General features: G+C 42.2%; 1 protein-coding gene across 1 annotated transcript in view; it reads left to right on the forward strand.

The window, feature by feature from the left end:
• LOC311070314 (uncharacterized protein) overlaps positions 1 to 13,133 on the forward strand; it is a 61,214-nt gene that overhangs the window by 30,774 nt on the left and 17,307 nt on the right. The window contains exons 13-17 of the mRNA XM_084094094.1: positions 697 to 857; positions 1,002 to 1,191; positions 1,270 to 1,411; positions 1,491 to 1,624; positions 12,948 to 13,101. Coding sequence (XP_083950220.1) covers positions 697 to 857; positions 1,002 to 1,191; positions 1,270 to 1,411; positions 1,491 to 1,624; positions 12,948 to 13,101 — 781 coding nt within the window. The remainder of the gene's footprint in view (positions 1 to 696; positions 858 to 1,001; positions 1,192 to 1,269; positions 1,412 to 1,490; positions 1,625 to 12,947; positions 13,102 to 13,133) is intronic.

Consider the following 13,133-nt stretch of genomic DNA (forward strand, 5'->3'; position numbering starts at 1 on the left):
CCTCTCTGGACAGCAGTGGGATGAGGCGCACCGGCCAGTCCGTTTGGGGCCACCCACATGCCTATGCGGACCTCTCAAACAGGTCTTTGAAGGCCTCAGGATCGTCTTGAGGACCCATTTTGTTTAAAGGCATGTGAGTGGGCGGGGCTGGGGCTAGATGGAGTTCCCACAGACAAGGTCGGCGTGACTGGGACTCGTATTTTATTCAACTTTGTACAGGTAACAAATAAAAGAAGTTGCACTCACTGTGCTCTCAATAACTCAGTTCAAATAATGCATAAATCCAGCAATAATTCTCCATCATTCAGTCTCCCAGCCTGTACAAGTGCCCAATCTCTCTCTCTCTGTAATTTGCACATTAAACTTCTTACACACCGCTTGTCCTCTGGCTCTCTCTCCCATGCAGACCTCAACCACGCCCTACTCGCCACAATGAGCAATACATTTTTACTACATTTATTAACCTTCGTTAATGTTAGATAATATATAAAATATTTTGTACAAGATCTGTACACTCGCATGTATTTAAATTGTAGGAAAAATACATTATGTATTTAAATTGTAAGAAAAATCTATTACTTTTTACTTGATGGTTACAATACATGACATTTTTAGGGTCATTAAATTCAAACTTTTGTTAAAAGATTTATGAATTTTAGTAGTATTTTAAACTATATTTTAAAAAACCTTTTTCAGGTCTCCGAATGGTCCGGGTCTTACAAAGTGGCCTGAATATGGAGCTGAGGCTGAGTATCTCGGCATTGGACTGGAACAGAAACCTGGCAAAAACATTAAAGGACAACACTTTACTTTCATGACTCAAAAACTTCCACAGATAATAAAAGAGTGGAATGAAGGCAAGTTATCAATTTCAGAATTTTTTTTTTTTTTGTCATAAAACCATGATTTATTTGCTAAATGCGAGTCGAATTGGATCTTTTTTTGCCTTATGCAAACTAAATTAAATCTTTATATTATATTATTATTGGTTTTCTTGACAGGACCTGTAGTGGAAACAAAATTAGGATCTTTAAGAGGTTCCTTCCTGACTGTGAAGGGCAAGGAAACTATCATCAATAGCTATCTCGGTGTACCATTTGCCAGGCCCCCAGTGGGGTCTCTGAGACTGGCTCGGCCCCAGCCTGCAGAGAAATGGCAAGGAGTGAGAGATGCAACCAAACAGCCACCAATGTGAGATGCCACACAACAGTATTTAAATTCAAATGTGTTTAGACATTTCCAGTATCTAATGTACCGTGGATTCTTTAGGTGCATTCAGGACAGGCAAGCGAGTGTCCTTGAGCTGGAGTTTCTCTCTATGGATGTGGAGATTCCTGAAGTCTCAGAGGACTGCTTGTATCTCAACATTTACACTCCAGTCAAACCTGGTGAAGAAGACGCCAGGTTGCCAGTAAGTTCAACAACAGCTGAATTGAATGTTGAATGTCCTCATAGAAATTGGGTCGAGAATGTTTCCACGTGTTTTCTAGGTCATGGTTTGGATTCATGGTGGAGGACTTTCTTTTGGTTCAGCGTCAGTGTATGATGGCTCTGTTCTGTCAGCGTATCAGGATGTGGTCGTGGTGCTGATTCAGTACAGATTGGGACTGCTGGGATTCTTAAGGTTGGTGCCATAAATTATTTAACAGCTGCAGATTCCCTGGATCATATGAAATGCTTAATGAAAGCGGAAAGGTCATCAATTAGAATTTTTTATTATTATGAGGTGTGAATATTTGCTCTGACAGCAATTTGATTCAAGTGTGATTCTTAAATTATGCAGTGCATAATGAAATCTGAAAATTGGTCTTTGGTACAATTTATAATATTTTAATGAAACGTTTTTTTTATTATTATTATGGCAGTTCAAGCATAAAACCTCTATGCATGAAAGTAATGCATAAAAATCACTTCATGTTACATTGTTATTATATCAGACGCTTTATAATTATTACAATAAATAATCAGAAATTATTCTGTATTAATTATTTAAAGGAACACGCCAACTTTTTGGGACTTTAGCTTATTCACCGTATCCCCCAGAGTTAGATAAGTCCATACATACCCTTTTCATCTCCATGCGTGCCATAACTCTGACGCACCCACCGCTAGCCTAGCTTAGCACAAAGACTGGAGGTAAACAGCTCCAGCTAGCATACTGCTCCCAATAAGTGACAAAATAAAACAAACATTTTCCTATTTACATGTTGTGATTTGTATAGTCACAGCGTGTACAAATAACAAGGTCACATGAGACACAGCCATCTTCTAACCGTATACATACTGGGAACTATATTCTCAGAAGGCGAAGCACTGCTACTTGGGCGGAGTGATTTGCTCGCAGCACCTGAGAAGCCCCATGGTGAGGAGTAGAGAGTTCGCTCAGAGTTGGAGTAAATCACTCCGCAGAAGTAGCAGTGCTTCGCCTTCTGAGAATATAGTTCTATATGGTTAGAAGATGGCTGTGTCTCATGTGACCTTGTTATTTGTACACGCTGTGACTATACAAATCACAACATGTAAATAGGAAAATGTTGGCATTATTTTGTCACTTATTGGGAGCAGTATGCTAGCTGGAGCCGTTTATCTCCAGTCTTTGTGCTAAGCTAGGCTAGCGGTGGGTGCGTCAGACAGAGTTACGGCACGCACAGAGATGAAAAGGGTATGGACTTATCTAACTCTGCGGGATACGGTGAATAAGTCCCAAAAAGTTGGCGTGTTCCTTTAAAAACCTTTTAAAAATAAGATGCAAATATAACTGGATTAAAAACCCACAGCAGAAGATTGGAATCAATTCAATTCAATTTCAATTCAATTCAAGCTTTATTTGTCATTGCATAAATACAGTGTATTGACACAACGAAATTACAGGTGCTACTCCAGATCAGTGCTTTTAAAAGATAAATAATTAATAAAATAAAATGTACTAATTTATAAATATATATTAAACAAACCCCCCCATCCCTTTCATACATTGCACTCTCTCTTTTTCTCCCTCCCACACACTCCCACACACCCTCCCACACACAAGTATAAAATAGCAGCAGGTTACAGCATAGCAGCAAGTTTCAGCAAAATAAAAATATAAATAGATTGTTTGCCAATGAGATCATCTTGTCACATTCACCGTCTTCTTCCTCATCTGTGTGTGCACTACACTTCCCATCATCCTCCTTGGCACACCTGCACACCTGCACTCTATCAGCCATCATCATCATCACCTGCACTCCCTCGTTAACAAGCCCTATATATTCAGCACTCTCCCACTCCTCGTCTGGTCTCGTCAATACAAGACACACAGACTCCCTTCCTACAAGACTTACCTGAAAACCTACCTGAGACGATCCTCATCAGCCTGTCTACCATCCATCTTCTGAGCCTTCATCTTCATCATCTGCAAAGAGAAAGAGAGACTTGATTATCATTCAGCTAAGCTTCCATTGTTTATCTAATTTCGGTTTACTCACCATTCATCTCTGGATCCGATCCATTCTGCTAAATAAACACATTAAACTTACCATCTCGTCTGTTCCCTGTGTGAATCGTGACACATCTCTAGAGGTAATATGATATTTCACAGGGTTATTGTTTGTTCAGTGAACATATTGCCCAGGGGAAAAAACTATTTATTAATCTAGCAGTGCAAGCTTTCATTGACCTATAGCGCCTGCCAGAGGGAAGCAGTTTGAACAGGACGTGAGCGGGGTGTGTAATGTCTTTAACAATGGATCTGGTCCGGTTGAGGCAGCGGGAGTTGGCAAGCTCTTCCAGGGAAGGAAGAGGACAACCAATGTTCTTTTGTGCTGAGCCTATGACCCTCTGCAGAGCCCTCCTGTCTGCCACCGAACATCCCGCATACCATGCTGTGATGCAAAAAGTAAGTACACTTTCAATAATTGACCGGTAAAAGGACACCAGAAGGAAATGTAGTCGCTGCTGGGCCTTTTTTGTTATAGCTTTAGTGTTTGTGGACCAAGAGAGATGTTCAGAAATGTTTACTCCCAGAAATTTGAAAGATGAGACCCTTTCCACGCATTCACCGTTCAGGAGGAGTGGGGCGTGGGCTGTGCTGTTTCGTCTGAAGTCTATGATGATTTCTTTGGTTTTTAATGTGTTCAGCAGTAGGTTATTTGATGAGCACCAGGTTGACAGTTGCTGGACCTCGTCTCTGTACTCTGTCTCATCTCCACCTGAAATCGTGGTGGCATCTGCTAATTTTATGATGAGGTTGGAGGGGTGAGAGGGGGAGCAGTCAGATGTGTAGAGTGTGTACAAGAGTGGGCTCAACACACAGCCTTGGGGGGTGCCAGTGCTGAGTGTAAGGGGGGAGGAGAGATGGTGACCGAGTCTCACTTGTTGTAGTCTGTTGGAGAGGAAGTCTTTTATCCAAGCACAGGTGGAAGGGGGAGGTGTAAGCCCAAGAGTTTTTTAATCAGAATGTCCGGGGTTATAGTATTGAAGGCTGAGCTGAAATCTATGAAGAGTAGTCTTGCATAGCTGCCTGAGTGTTCGAGGTGGCTCAGCGTTGCGTGGAGGGTGATGGCAATGGCATCCTCAGTAGAACGGTTTGCCCTATAGGCAAACTGGTGAGGGTTGAATGATGGTGGGAGACAGGCCTTGATGTGCTGGGCAACCAGCCTTTCCAAACACTTCATTACCAATGATGTTAGTGCGATGGGCCTAAAGTCGTTCAGGCTTTTCCATGCTGATGTTTTTGGAACTGGGATGATGGTGGCGGATTTCCAGCAAGATGGGACGATGGCTTGGGTCAGAGAGATGTTGAAGATCTCTGTGAAAATCCCCTCTAGTTGGTCTGCACAGGCCCTGAGTACTTTCCCTGGTACTCCGTCGGGTACAGCCGCCTTCCTCGGGTTCACTTCCCTTAGTGCTCTCCTCACCTGATGTTCCTGGAGGGATAGCGAAGTGCTGGAGGAGGAGCTGATTGACTATTCACCTCAAACCGGGCAAAGAAACTGTTTAATTCCTCTGCCATTTTTGCATCAGGGTTGTTAGATGTGATGTTGTGGCCCTTGTAGTTGGAGATGTGTTGTAATCCCTGCCACACTTGACGTGGGTTGTTGTCCATGATGTATCCCTCTATTTTCCTTTTGTATGCTACCTTAACAGCCCTAATGCCCTTACTTAGGTTAGGCAAGGCAAGGCAAGGCAAGTTTATTTATATAGCACATTTCATACACAATGGCAACTCAAAGTGCTTTACATAGACATTTACATTTTACACATTCTGTGCCAAAAATACTCCTTCCAGTTTGTCACAAGTTTCGGAAAGTTTTTTTCGAGTATGGGCCTGTGTGACGTAAGATGGGGCGGAATTTCCTTATACGGGTCGTAAGGGCACTTCTCCCGGAAGGGCGCGCGTGCACCCGTAGACCAGAGCAAGAAAGCGAAAGCAGTACACCCATCAAAGCGCTGTGCTCGGCTTTAGGGAAGTCAATGTCACCAAAGAAGTGGGTTTTTGGTTGCCAGGGCAAGACAACCCTGCACAGATTCCCAAAGAACCCAGCGTTAAGGGACCAATGGATGGAGTTTGTTTTTCCAGAGCATCAACGGAGTTGTGCAAGTGTTCTTGTTTGTTCCCTGCATTTCGACGATGCTTGTTTTATAAACAAAGCCCAGTTCGACGCCGGATTTGCAGATCGTCTAATGCTTAAGGATGGAGCAGTCCCAACGATAAAGGTTCACGGTCGTGCGTTGGAACCGCAGGCGGTGAGTAAAACTGCTTCAAATGTCTGTGTGTTGTTAGCTATCGGCGCGTAAGCACTGCTTTAGCTCCGCCCACACGGCACGCCTCCAGCCGCTGGTTTTTTTCCGGAAAGACTCGGTACAGCCTATCTTTCTTTTATAAATATAATAAAACTAAAGACTTTTTGGAGATATGAAGGATGCAATACTACTCTATAGGTACTCAAGATTAACATGAGATTGACTGAAACTGAGTGTTTCACCTCCCCTTTAAAATCAGTCCAAAATCTAACTGGGAGCCAGTGTAAAGACCTGAGGACTAGAGTTCTCAACGGGCCTGAAAATTACAACCCGACCCGACCCGGCCTGTGGCTTTTAAAGCCCGGACCCGATGTAACCCGACACATCAACATGAATTATCTGCCCGTACCCGGCCCGCGGCCCGACACCGCGTCAGATTATTATTTTTCTCATACACGTATTATCATGACCAGCAGACGGGAATTCAAATCAACCTTTAATGTTCACGCCTTTTAACAATACAAACAATACAAACAACTAAAACAATAAACTTTAAATATATAAATAGGCTGTAGTAGGCGGTGAATTCACCTGCGGCAAGTTTACTTTTCACCAACTCCATCTTCTTCTCTCCAGGCTAAAGGCGTGCACGCAGCGGCGTCAGGTCTGCCCCCGCCCCTTTCCATGATGCACGTTGCACGCAGCAGCCAGACTTTCTTTACGGTGAACAGCAGCGATAATTAATAAATGTGTTTTTTTTTGTTTTTTTTCACTGAGCGGAAAAGATTAAGCCCGAGGTCCGACCCGACCCGAGTCATTTGATTATATTTTCGACCCGAACCTGGCCTGAACCCGCGGGTCCCGTTGGGTTTGTCGGGCCGACCCGACCCGACCCGACCCGTTGAGAACTCTACTGAGGACTGGTGTGAAATGATCATATTTTCTGGTTCTGCTCAGAATCCTGGCGGCAGCGTTCTGTATGAGCTGCAACTGTCTTATGGTCTTTTTGGGAAGGCCAGTGAGGAGTCCATTACAATAATCCACCCTGCTAGTGATGAAAGCATGCACAAGTTTCTCTAAGTCTTGTCTGGAAACAGAGCATCTAATTCTTGCAATATTTTTCAGATGATAGTATGCTGATTTAGTTATTGCTTTGACATGACTACTGAAACTAAGGTCTGACTCTAGTGTCACACCAAGATTCCTGACTTGATTTTTAGTTGTTTGACCCCTAGAGTGAAGGTATGCGTTCACCTTGAGAACTTCATCTTTGTTTCCAAATGCAATGACTTCAGTTTTGTCTTTGTTTAACTGAAGAAAGTTTTGACACATCCAACTGTTGACTTCATCAATGCATTGGCACAGGGAGTCAATGGGGCTGTAATCGTTAGGCGATAGGGCTAAGCAGATCTGTGTGTCTTCTGCATAGCTGTGGTAAGCAATTTGGTTCTTTCTCATTATTTGGCTCATTGGGAGCATATACAGGTTGAACAGGAGTGGTGCAAGAATTGAGCCTCGAGGGACTCCGCATGTCATGGATGCCCACTCAGACATATGGTCTCCTATACTCACATATTAACCTCTCCCATCTAAGTATGACCTGAACCATTTTAGGACTATCCAAGAAAGCCCCACCCAGTTTTCCAGCCTGTCAAGAAGTATGTTATGATCGACAGTGTCAAATGCAGCACTGAGGTCGAGTAGATGTTTTAAGGTGCTGTACGGTTTCATCCAAAATTTTGCCATCAATTTCTTTGAAATCAGACATAGTAACTACTTTCTCAGGTGGTCTGATCTGTCTGACCTCAGTGCAACTCAAGGATGTGCTGATCACCTTTCTTATATTATTGATTTTCTCAGAGAAGAAAGAAGCAAACTCACTGCACTTGCTGTCTGAGAGCATTTCACTGGGAATCTGGCTTGGGGGGTTTGTCAGTCTCTCTACAGTAGCAAAAAGAGTGCGTGTGTTGTTTAAATTCCTGTTTATAATATTTGAGCAGAAAGTCTGTCTAGCTTTGCCTAGTTCCATATTGAAAGCATGAAGGCTGTCTTTGTAGATGTTATAATGGACTACAAGTTTTGTCTTCCGCCACATGCGCTCTGCTTTTCTGCATTGTCTTTTTATATTTTGCACTGCTGTTGAGTTTCTCCAAGGTGCTTTTTGTCTGCCACTCTTCTTCCTGACTTTAACAGGAGCAATATCATCAATTACACTTTTAACTTTTGAGTTAAAGGACTCAAGGAGAGAATCAACAGAGTCAGCAGATATGCTTGGTGTTAAGGATATAGCCTTCATAAATAGTACACTAGTGTTCTCATTTAAGCATCTCTTCTTGACAGACACAGATCTAGCTTCAGTGGCAGGAGAGATCAATATATCAAAGAAAATACAGAAATTATCAGACAGTGCTACATCCTTAATAACAATCGATGAAATGTTTAGACCCTTACTGATAAGTAAATCTAGAGTGTGTCCATGATTGTGTGTGGGTCCATGTACATGCTGAGTCAGATCAAAAGTTTTTAAAACAGTTTTGATTTCTTTTGCCATATTGTTTTCTGCACTATCTATGTGGATGTTAAAATCTCCAGCAATGGCAAAACAGTCAAACTCTGAGGTAATTGTAATAACAGTTCTGTAAAGTCCTCAGCAAAGGCTGGAGAGTATTTTGGAGGCCTGTAAATAATGATAAGTAAAATGCGTGGAGCACCTTTTAACACAATACCCAGATATTCGAAAGATGGGTAAGTCCCAAATGATATTTGCTTACATTGATAGATATCTTTAAAAAGAGCAGCTAGACCCCCACCTCTCTTAACAGCTCTGCAGACACTTATAAAAGTAAAGTTAGGAGGGGCTGTTTCATTGAGGACTGTTGCACTACAGCTGTCTTCTAGCCAGGTTTCATTTAGAAGCATAAAATCCAGGTTGTTTGTGGTTATTAAGTAGTTGACTAGAAGTGATTTATTTTTAAGTGAGCGGATGTTTAAAAGTGCTAACTTAACAGTCTTACTTTTTGTCCCCACATCAATCTTAGTTTGACATGTAATAGGCACCAGATTAGTTGGGTTTGCTGTACGGCTATTGAAGGCCTTAGACTTTCTATCTTGTAATAGAATAGCAATAGAGAAAGATACAGGCACACTGGTTTCCCGCTTGTTCTGTAAACATTTGAGAAAGTTACTGTTATCATAGCAGGGACCCAACACATCACTGAGAGCTGGTATCAATTGTTTTTGGTTCACCTCGAGCAGATTGAGGAGGGTGTGGGCCCTGGCGTTGTGGCAGAGGCCGAAGAGCTCTCACAGGAGGAGGGGGAGGGTGAGCTGGGCCCGCAGGCTTTGGTGCGGGTGGTTGAGGTGCCGTTTTTTGGTTAATATCTGGGGGCTTCCAGCTAAAGAATGTGATAGTTTGGTTCCAGCATACACCAGTTCTTCCATTTTCTGTGAGAATCACAGAAGTGGCGATGCTGGAGAGAGGGAAAAAGTGTCTGGTGAAAGGGGCTGTTCCTCTGGTGTTATCGGAGGCTGTGATATGCTGTCCTGGCTTCCCTGGCTGTTTTCCAGGAAGTCGTCCTCGGGTGCTGAATCTTGGAGCACTTCTGATATGTCTGTCTGTGGTGAGCTCTGTGGGCAGGGCTCAGCTGAGATTGTGTCCGTGAGCAGAGGTTGTTGTGGCGGAGTGGTGTTATCATTGTCCTTGTGTGATATGTCAACCGCATGTCCATTTTGCTGCTGAAGTGAAGTCCCGTGGTCATTCATACTCTGTCCAGGTGTGTGTGTGCCATTCAGATTGAGTGGATTGGCACACACTGCAGAAGGATGATTGAGGGAGAAGTAGATATTGTCCTTTGAACCAAGTTTGTTTGGGTGATGGCCATCCCGATGAAACAGTTGTCTCTGACTCCAGAAGAGATTGAAATTGTCAATGAAGTTCACTCCTTTTATATTGCAGGTTTTTTGCAGCCATGTATTTAGCCCAAGCAACGGTGAAAACCTGTTTGTTCCTCTTGCTGGGAGTGGTCCACTGATGAATGTTTGAACTTTCAGTCTTTTAAGTGTTTCACAAAGTTCATTGAAATCCTTCTTAAGGAGTTCTGACTGCTCTTTATGAATATCATTCTTCCCCACATGAATGATGAGTCGATTTGCAGTCTTATGTTTCATCAGAATGTTCTGAAGTTCCCTGTTTACATCAGAAGTTGTTGCTTGTGGAAGGCAGCGCGTAGTTGTATCCCTGCTGCTAATGTTTCTGATTATGGAGTCCCCCACTATCAGAGTCCTGGGCTCGGCTGCGCTCTGAGCTGAGTGCCGCTCTCTGCTCGACCTTGAGCGCCAGTTAGCATCAGTGTTAGCTACTGGCCCATTCAGTCTGTGTTCGATCACATTCATCACATTTGGGGATTCCTCATTTACATTCATTAGTACTTCAAATCTGTTCTCAAGATGTATAGGTGGTGGTAGGAGACCAGTGTTTGCAATCCTTGTCAGAGCTGTATCTGGGGTAGAGGATGCTACTGCGGCAATATGTGAGGCTCATGACAATCTGATGTCTCGAGTGCCTTTGGGTCTCGCTCCCTGTTTGTGCCATCGATTTGTAAGTTGATCGGCTTGTTTCTCTACCTGTCGAGAAGCGCTAGTTTCATGGGACTTACCGGCTATATGCTGAGGGTGTCCATGATGAAGCTCTGTTGTGTGCTCCGTCTGGTTTGGTGGTCCCGTATGTAACTTTGTTTCAAGAACTGCAATCCTTTGTAAAAGTCTGTGGCAGTTAGTGCAGCAAGTAGATTCTTGAACCAGAAGAGGCATTTTCTCGTTTCCTTGTAGGCAGTTGTGTTTTCCTTTCCCCGGAATGTAAGCTGGTCGGGTAAAAGAATTTTGCGTTTTTGTAAAAATACAAACTTTGTCGTATGAGCACTGTGCTGATTTGCTGAAGTTAAAATTAGGTGATAAAAGGAAATAAAATATTAAAATATAGGAGATAAAATGTAAAAGCGATAGAGCAAAGAGCGGAGCAGTAAGCAAGAGCACCCGAACAGTAGCTGAGCAGGAAGTTGAAGTTGTTGGTTAGCTCTGGCTGAGCTGTACTGTGCCCTATCCCCTGACCTGAATGCTGTGTTGCGATCCCTGATAAGGAGCCGCACTTCACTTTTCATCCAGGGTTTCTCGTTTGGGAAGACCCTGATCCGTTTAGTGACGGTGACATTTTCAGTACAGAATGTGATGTAGGATAGGACAGACTCTGTATACTCCTCCACATCCAGGTTCTCAAATAGACTCCACTCCGTGGTTGAAAAGCAGTCTTGGAGCTGGGAGAGGGCATTCTTTGGCCAGGTGCTGATGTTATTTGCTTGTTGAAAATAGTCCGTGACTGGAACATTACTTCGTAAGCTGATGCTGATCAGGTTAGTGTGACTATATACACATTGGCCCTCATTTATCAAAAGTGCGTACACCAAATTTCCAGCGTACACCTGGCGTACACCCAAAACCACGTTGACTTTGAGATTTATCAATATGGACGTTGGCGTACGGCACGCTCAAATCCTACGCCAGCTCAGGAGGTGGTGTACGCACGTTTTGAGTGCGGGAATGCGCAAAAAAACAATTCCTAACACCACAAAACGCACTGACAAACTAAAAGATATAATATATTATGACCCACTGTAAAAAAAACAAAAACATAGTAATTATAAACTTCAGTGTTTATTTTTGTGCAACATGGACTTCAATGTTTAATTTGTGTGACTTTACCAAAGCATTTGAATTGTAGGCATATGTATTCCTTAAGTTGCGAGCCTGTGCGCTTTACCTGACGTTTCAAGCCTTGTTTATACTTTCGCCTGGCTCCGCAGCGCGAGTCTCCGCAGACTGCGCGCGCACCTCCCCAAACGGACGAGGCGTTTATACTCGACGCGCTCGCCGTTGTACTATTCTTTGAAACGACGGTTAGGCCAGGGTTAGGCCCGGCAGGTATGCACGGACTGGGTTTAGTAATGAAAGGCTTTCAATGACCAAAAAAATAATTCAGACTGACAAAATAATAAAAATGCCATTCTTCTTCTTTTAAATAATAATAATAATAATACAAATAATAATAACGACATTCTTCTTCTAAATAACAATAAGCGTCATTAATAATAAAAATCTAGAAATCAATTTTGTTTCTTTCCACTTCCCTGGTTTCGCTTTCTCTTTCTCAAAGAAGTTTCTCTTCTTTGCCGTCTTCCGTGTGTCCATGGCGTAAAATGAGGGCGTGGGGGAAGCGGAGACTTGAATATATAGGAGGCGTGTTATTCTAATGACGATCGATTTCAGCCGCGGCATTTATCAAGGGCAGGTATTGCGTACACCAGAATTTCAAAGGTATGCACAGCTTCATAAATCAGGCGATGAGAGGAGTGTAAGCATAATCTTACGCCAATATATACGCCCGTTTCTACGCAAGATTGATAAATGAGGGCCATTGTGTTTGGCAGAGTTCGCCATACATTTGCCATGTAATTCCTACTAAACATACTAAAAAGCACCGAACTAGAGAGCTCAGAGCCGCTGCACTCACGCGCGCCGCCATTTTGGCGCCAATCTTGATTTAATGGATTTTTACTACAAGTAGGTAAAAATTTAGTCTGTAATTGATAAATTAATCAAATCTGGATTAAATTTTTATTATCAAATAGATTCTTTTAATGATTTTTTATTTTTATTTCAATAGCCGTAATGTATTTTAATTATTTATTTTTTTAAATAATGTCATTTTTAAATGTGTAGGTTGACTACAAAAAAATGTATTTTTTGTTATTTTTTGTAAAGAAACAAAAGTTATAGGTATTAGTAATTAAAATCAAATAAATAATAATAAAAAAAATCACAACAATACTTTTAGGGCTAACAATTTAAATTTAAGGGTGGATTAAATGTTTAATGGCATTAAATTGTTGCAATTAATGCTTGTAACTTGGCATTAAAATTGATTTATGTTTTTGTGCAATGTATGTGTTAGTGATACTCAAAATCATTGACAATTTCTCCATGAAACAGTGACAAATTTAATTAGCCAAAATGATTGACGAAATTTCATCATTTAATTTTGGCTTCAGTGTTTCATTAAAAAAACAAATTTTGGTGCAACACTAGTACACATGATTTAAGCCCTATTATGTGAATACATTTTTCTGTATTTAATCACAGATTCAGATAAAAATGTCCTTTTCTTTTTGCAGCACAGGAGATGAACATGCGCCAGGAAACTATGGTCTTCTGGACCAGGTGGCTGCTCTTCAATGGGTTCAGGAGAACATCCACAGTTTCGGTGGAGATCCTGGATCAGTGACCATCTTTGGAGAGTCTGCTGGAGGAGTCAGTGTATCCATGCTGGTGTGCATCTTTATTTAGTAACTGTAGAAACA

The sequence above is a fragment of the Abramis brama genome (assembly GCF_963993115.1).
Source record: "Abramis brama genome assembly, chromosome: 20".
NCBI lineage: Eukaryota > Metazoa > Chordata > Actinopteri > Cypriniformes > Leuciscidae > Abramis > Abramis brama.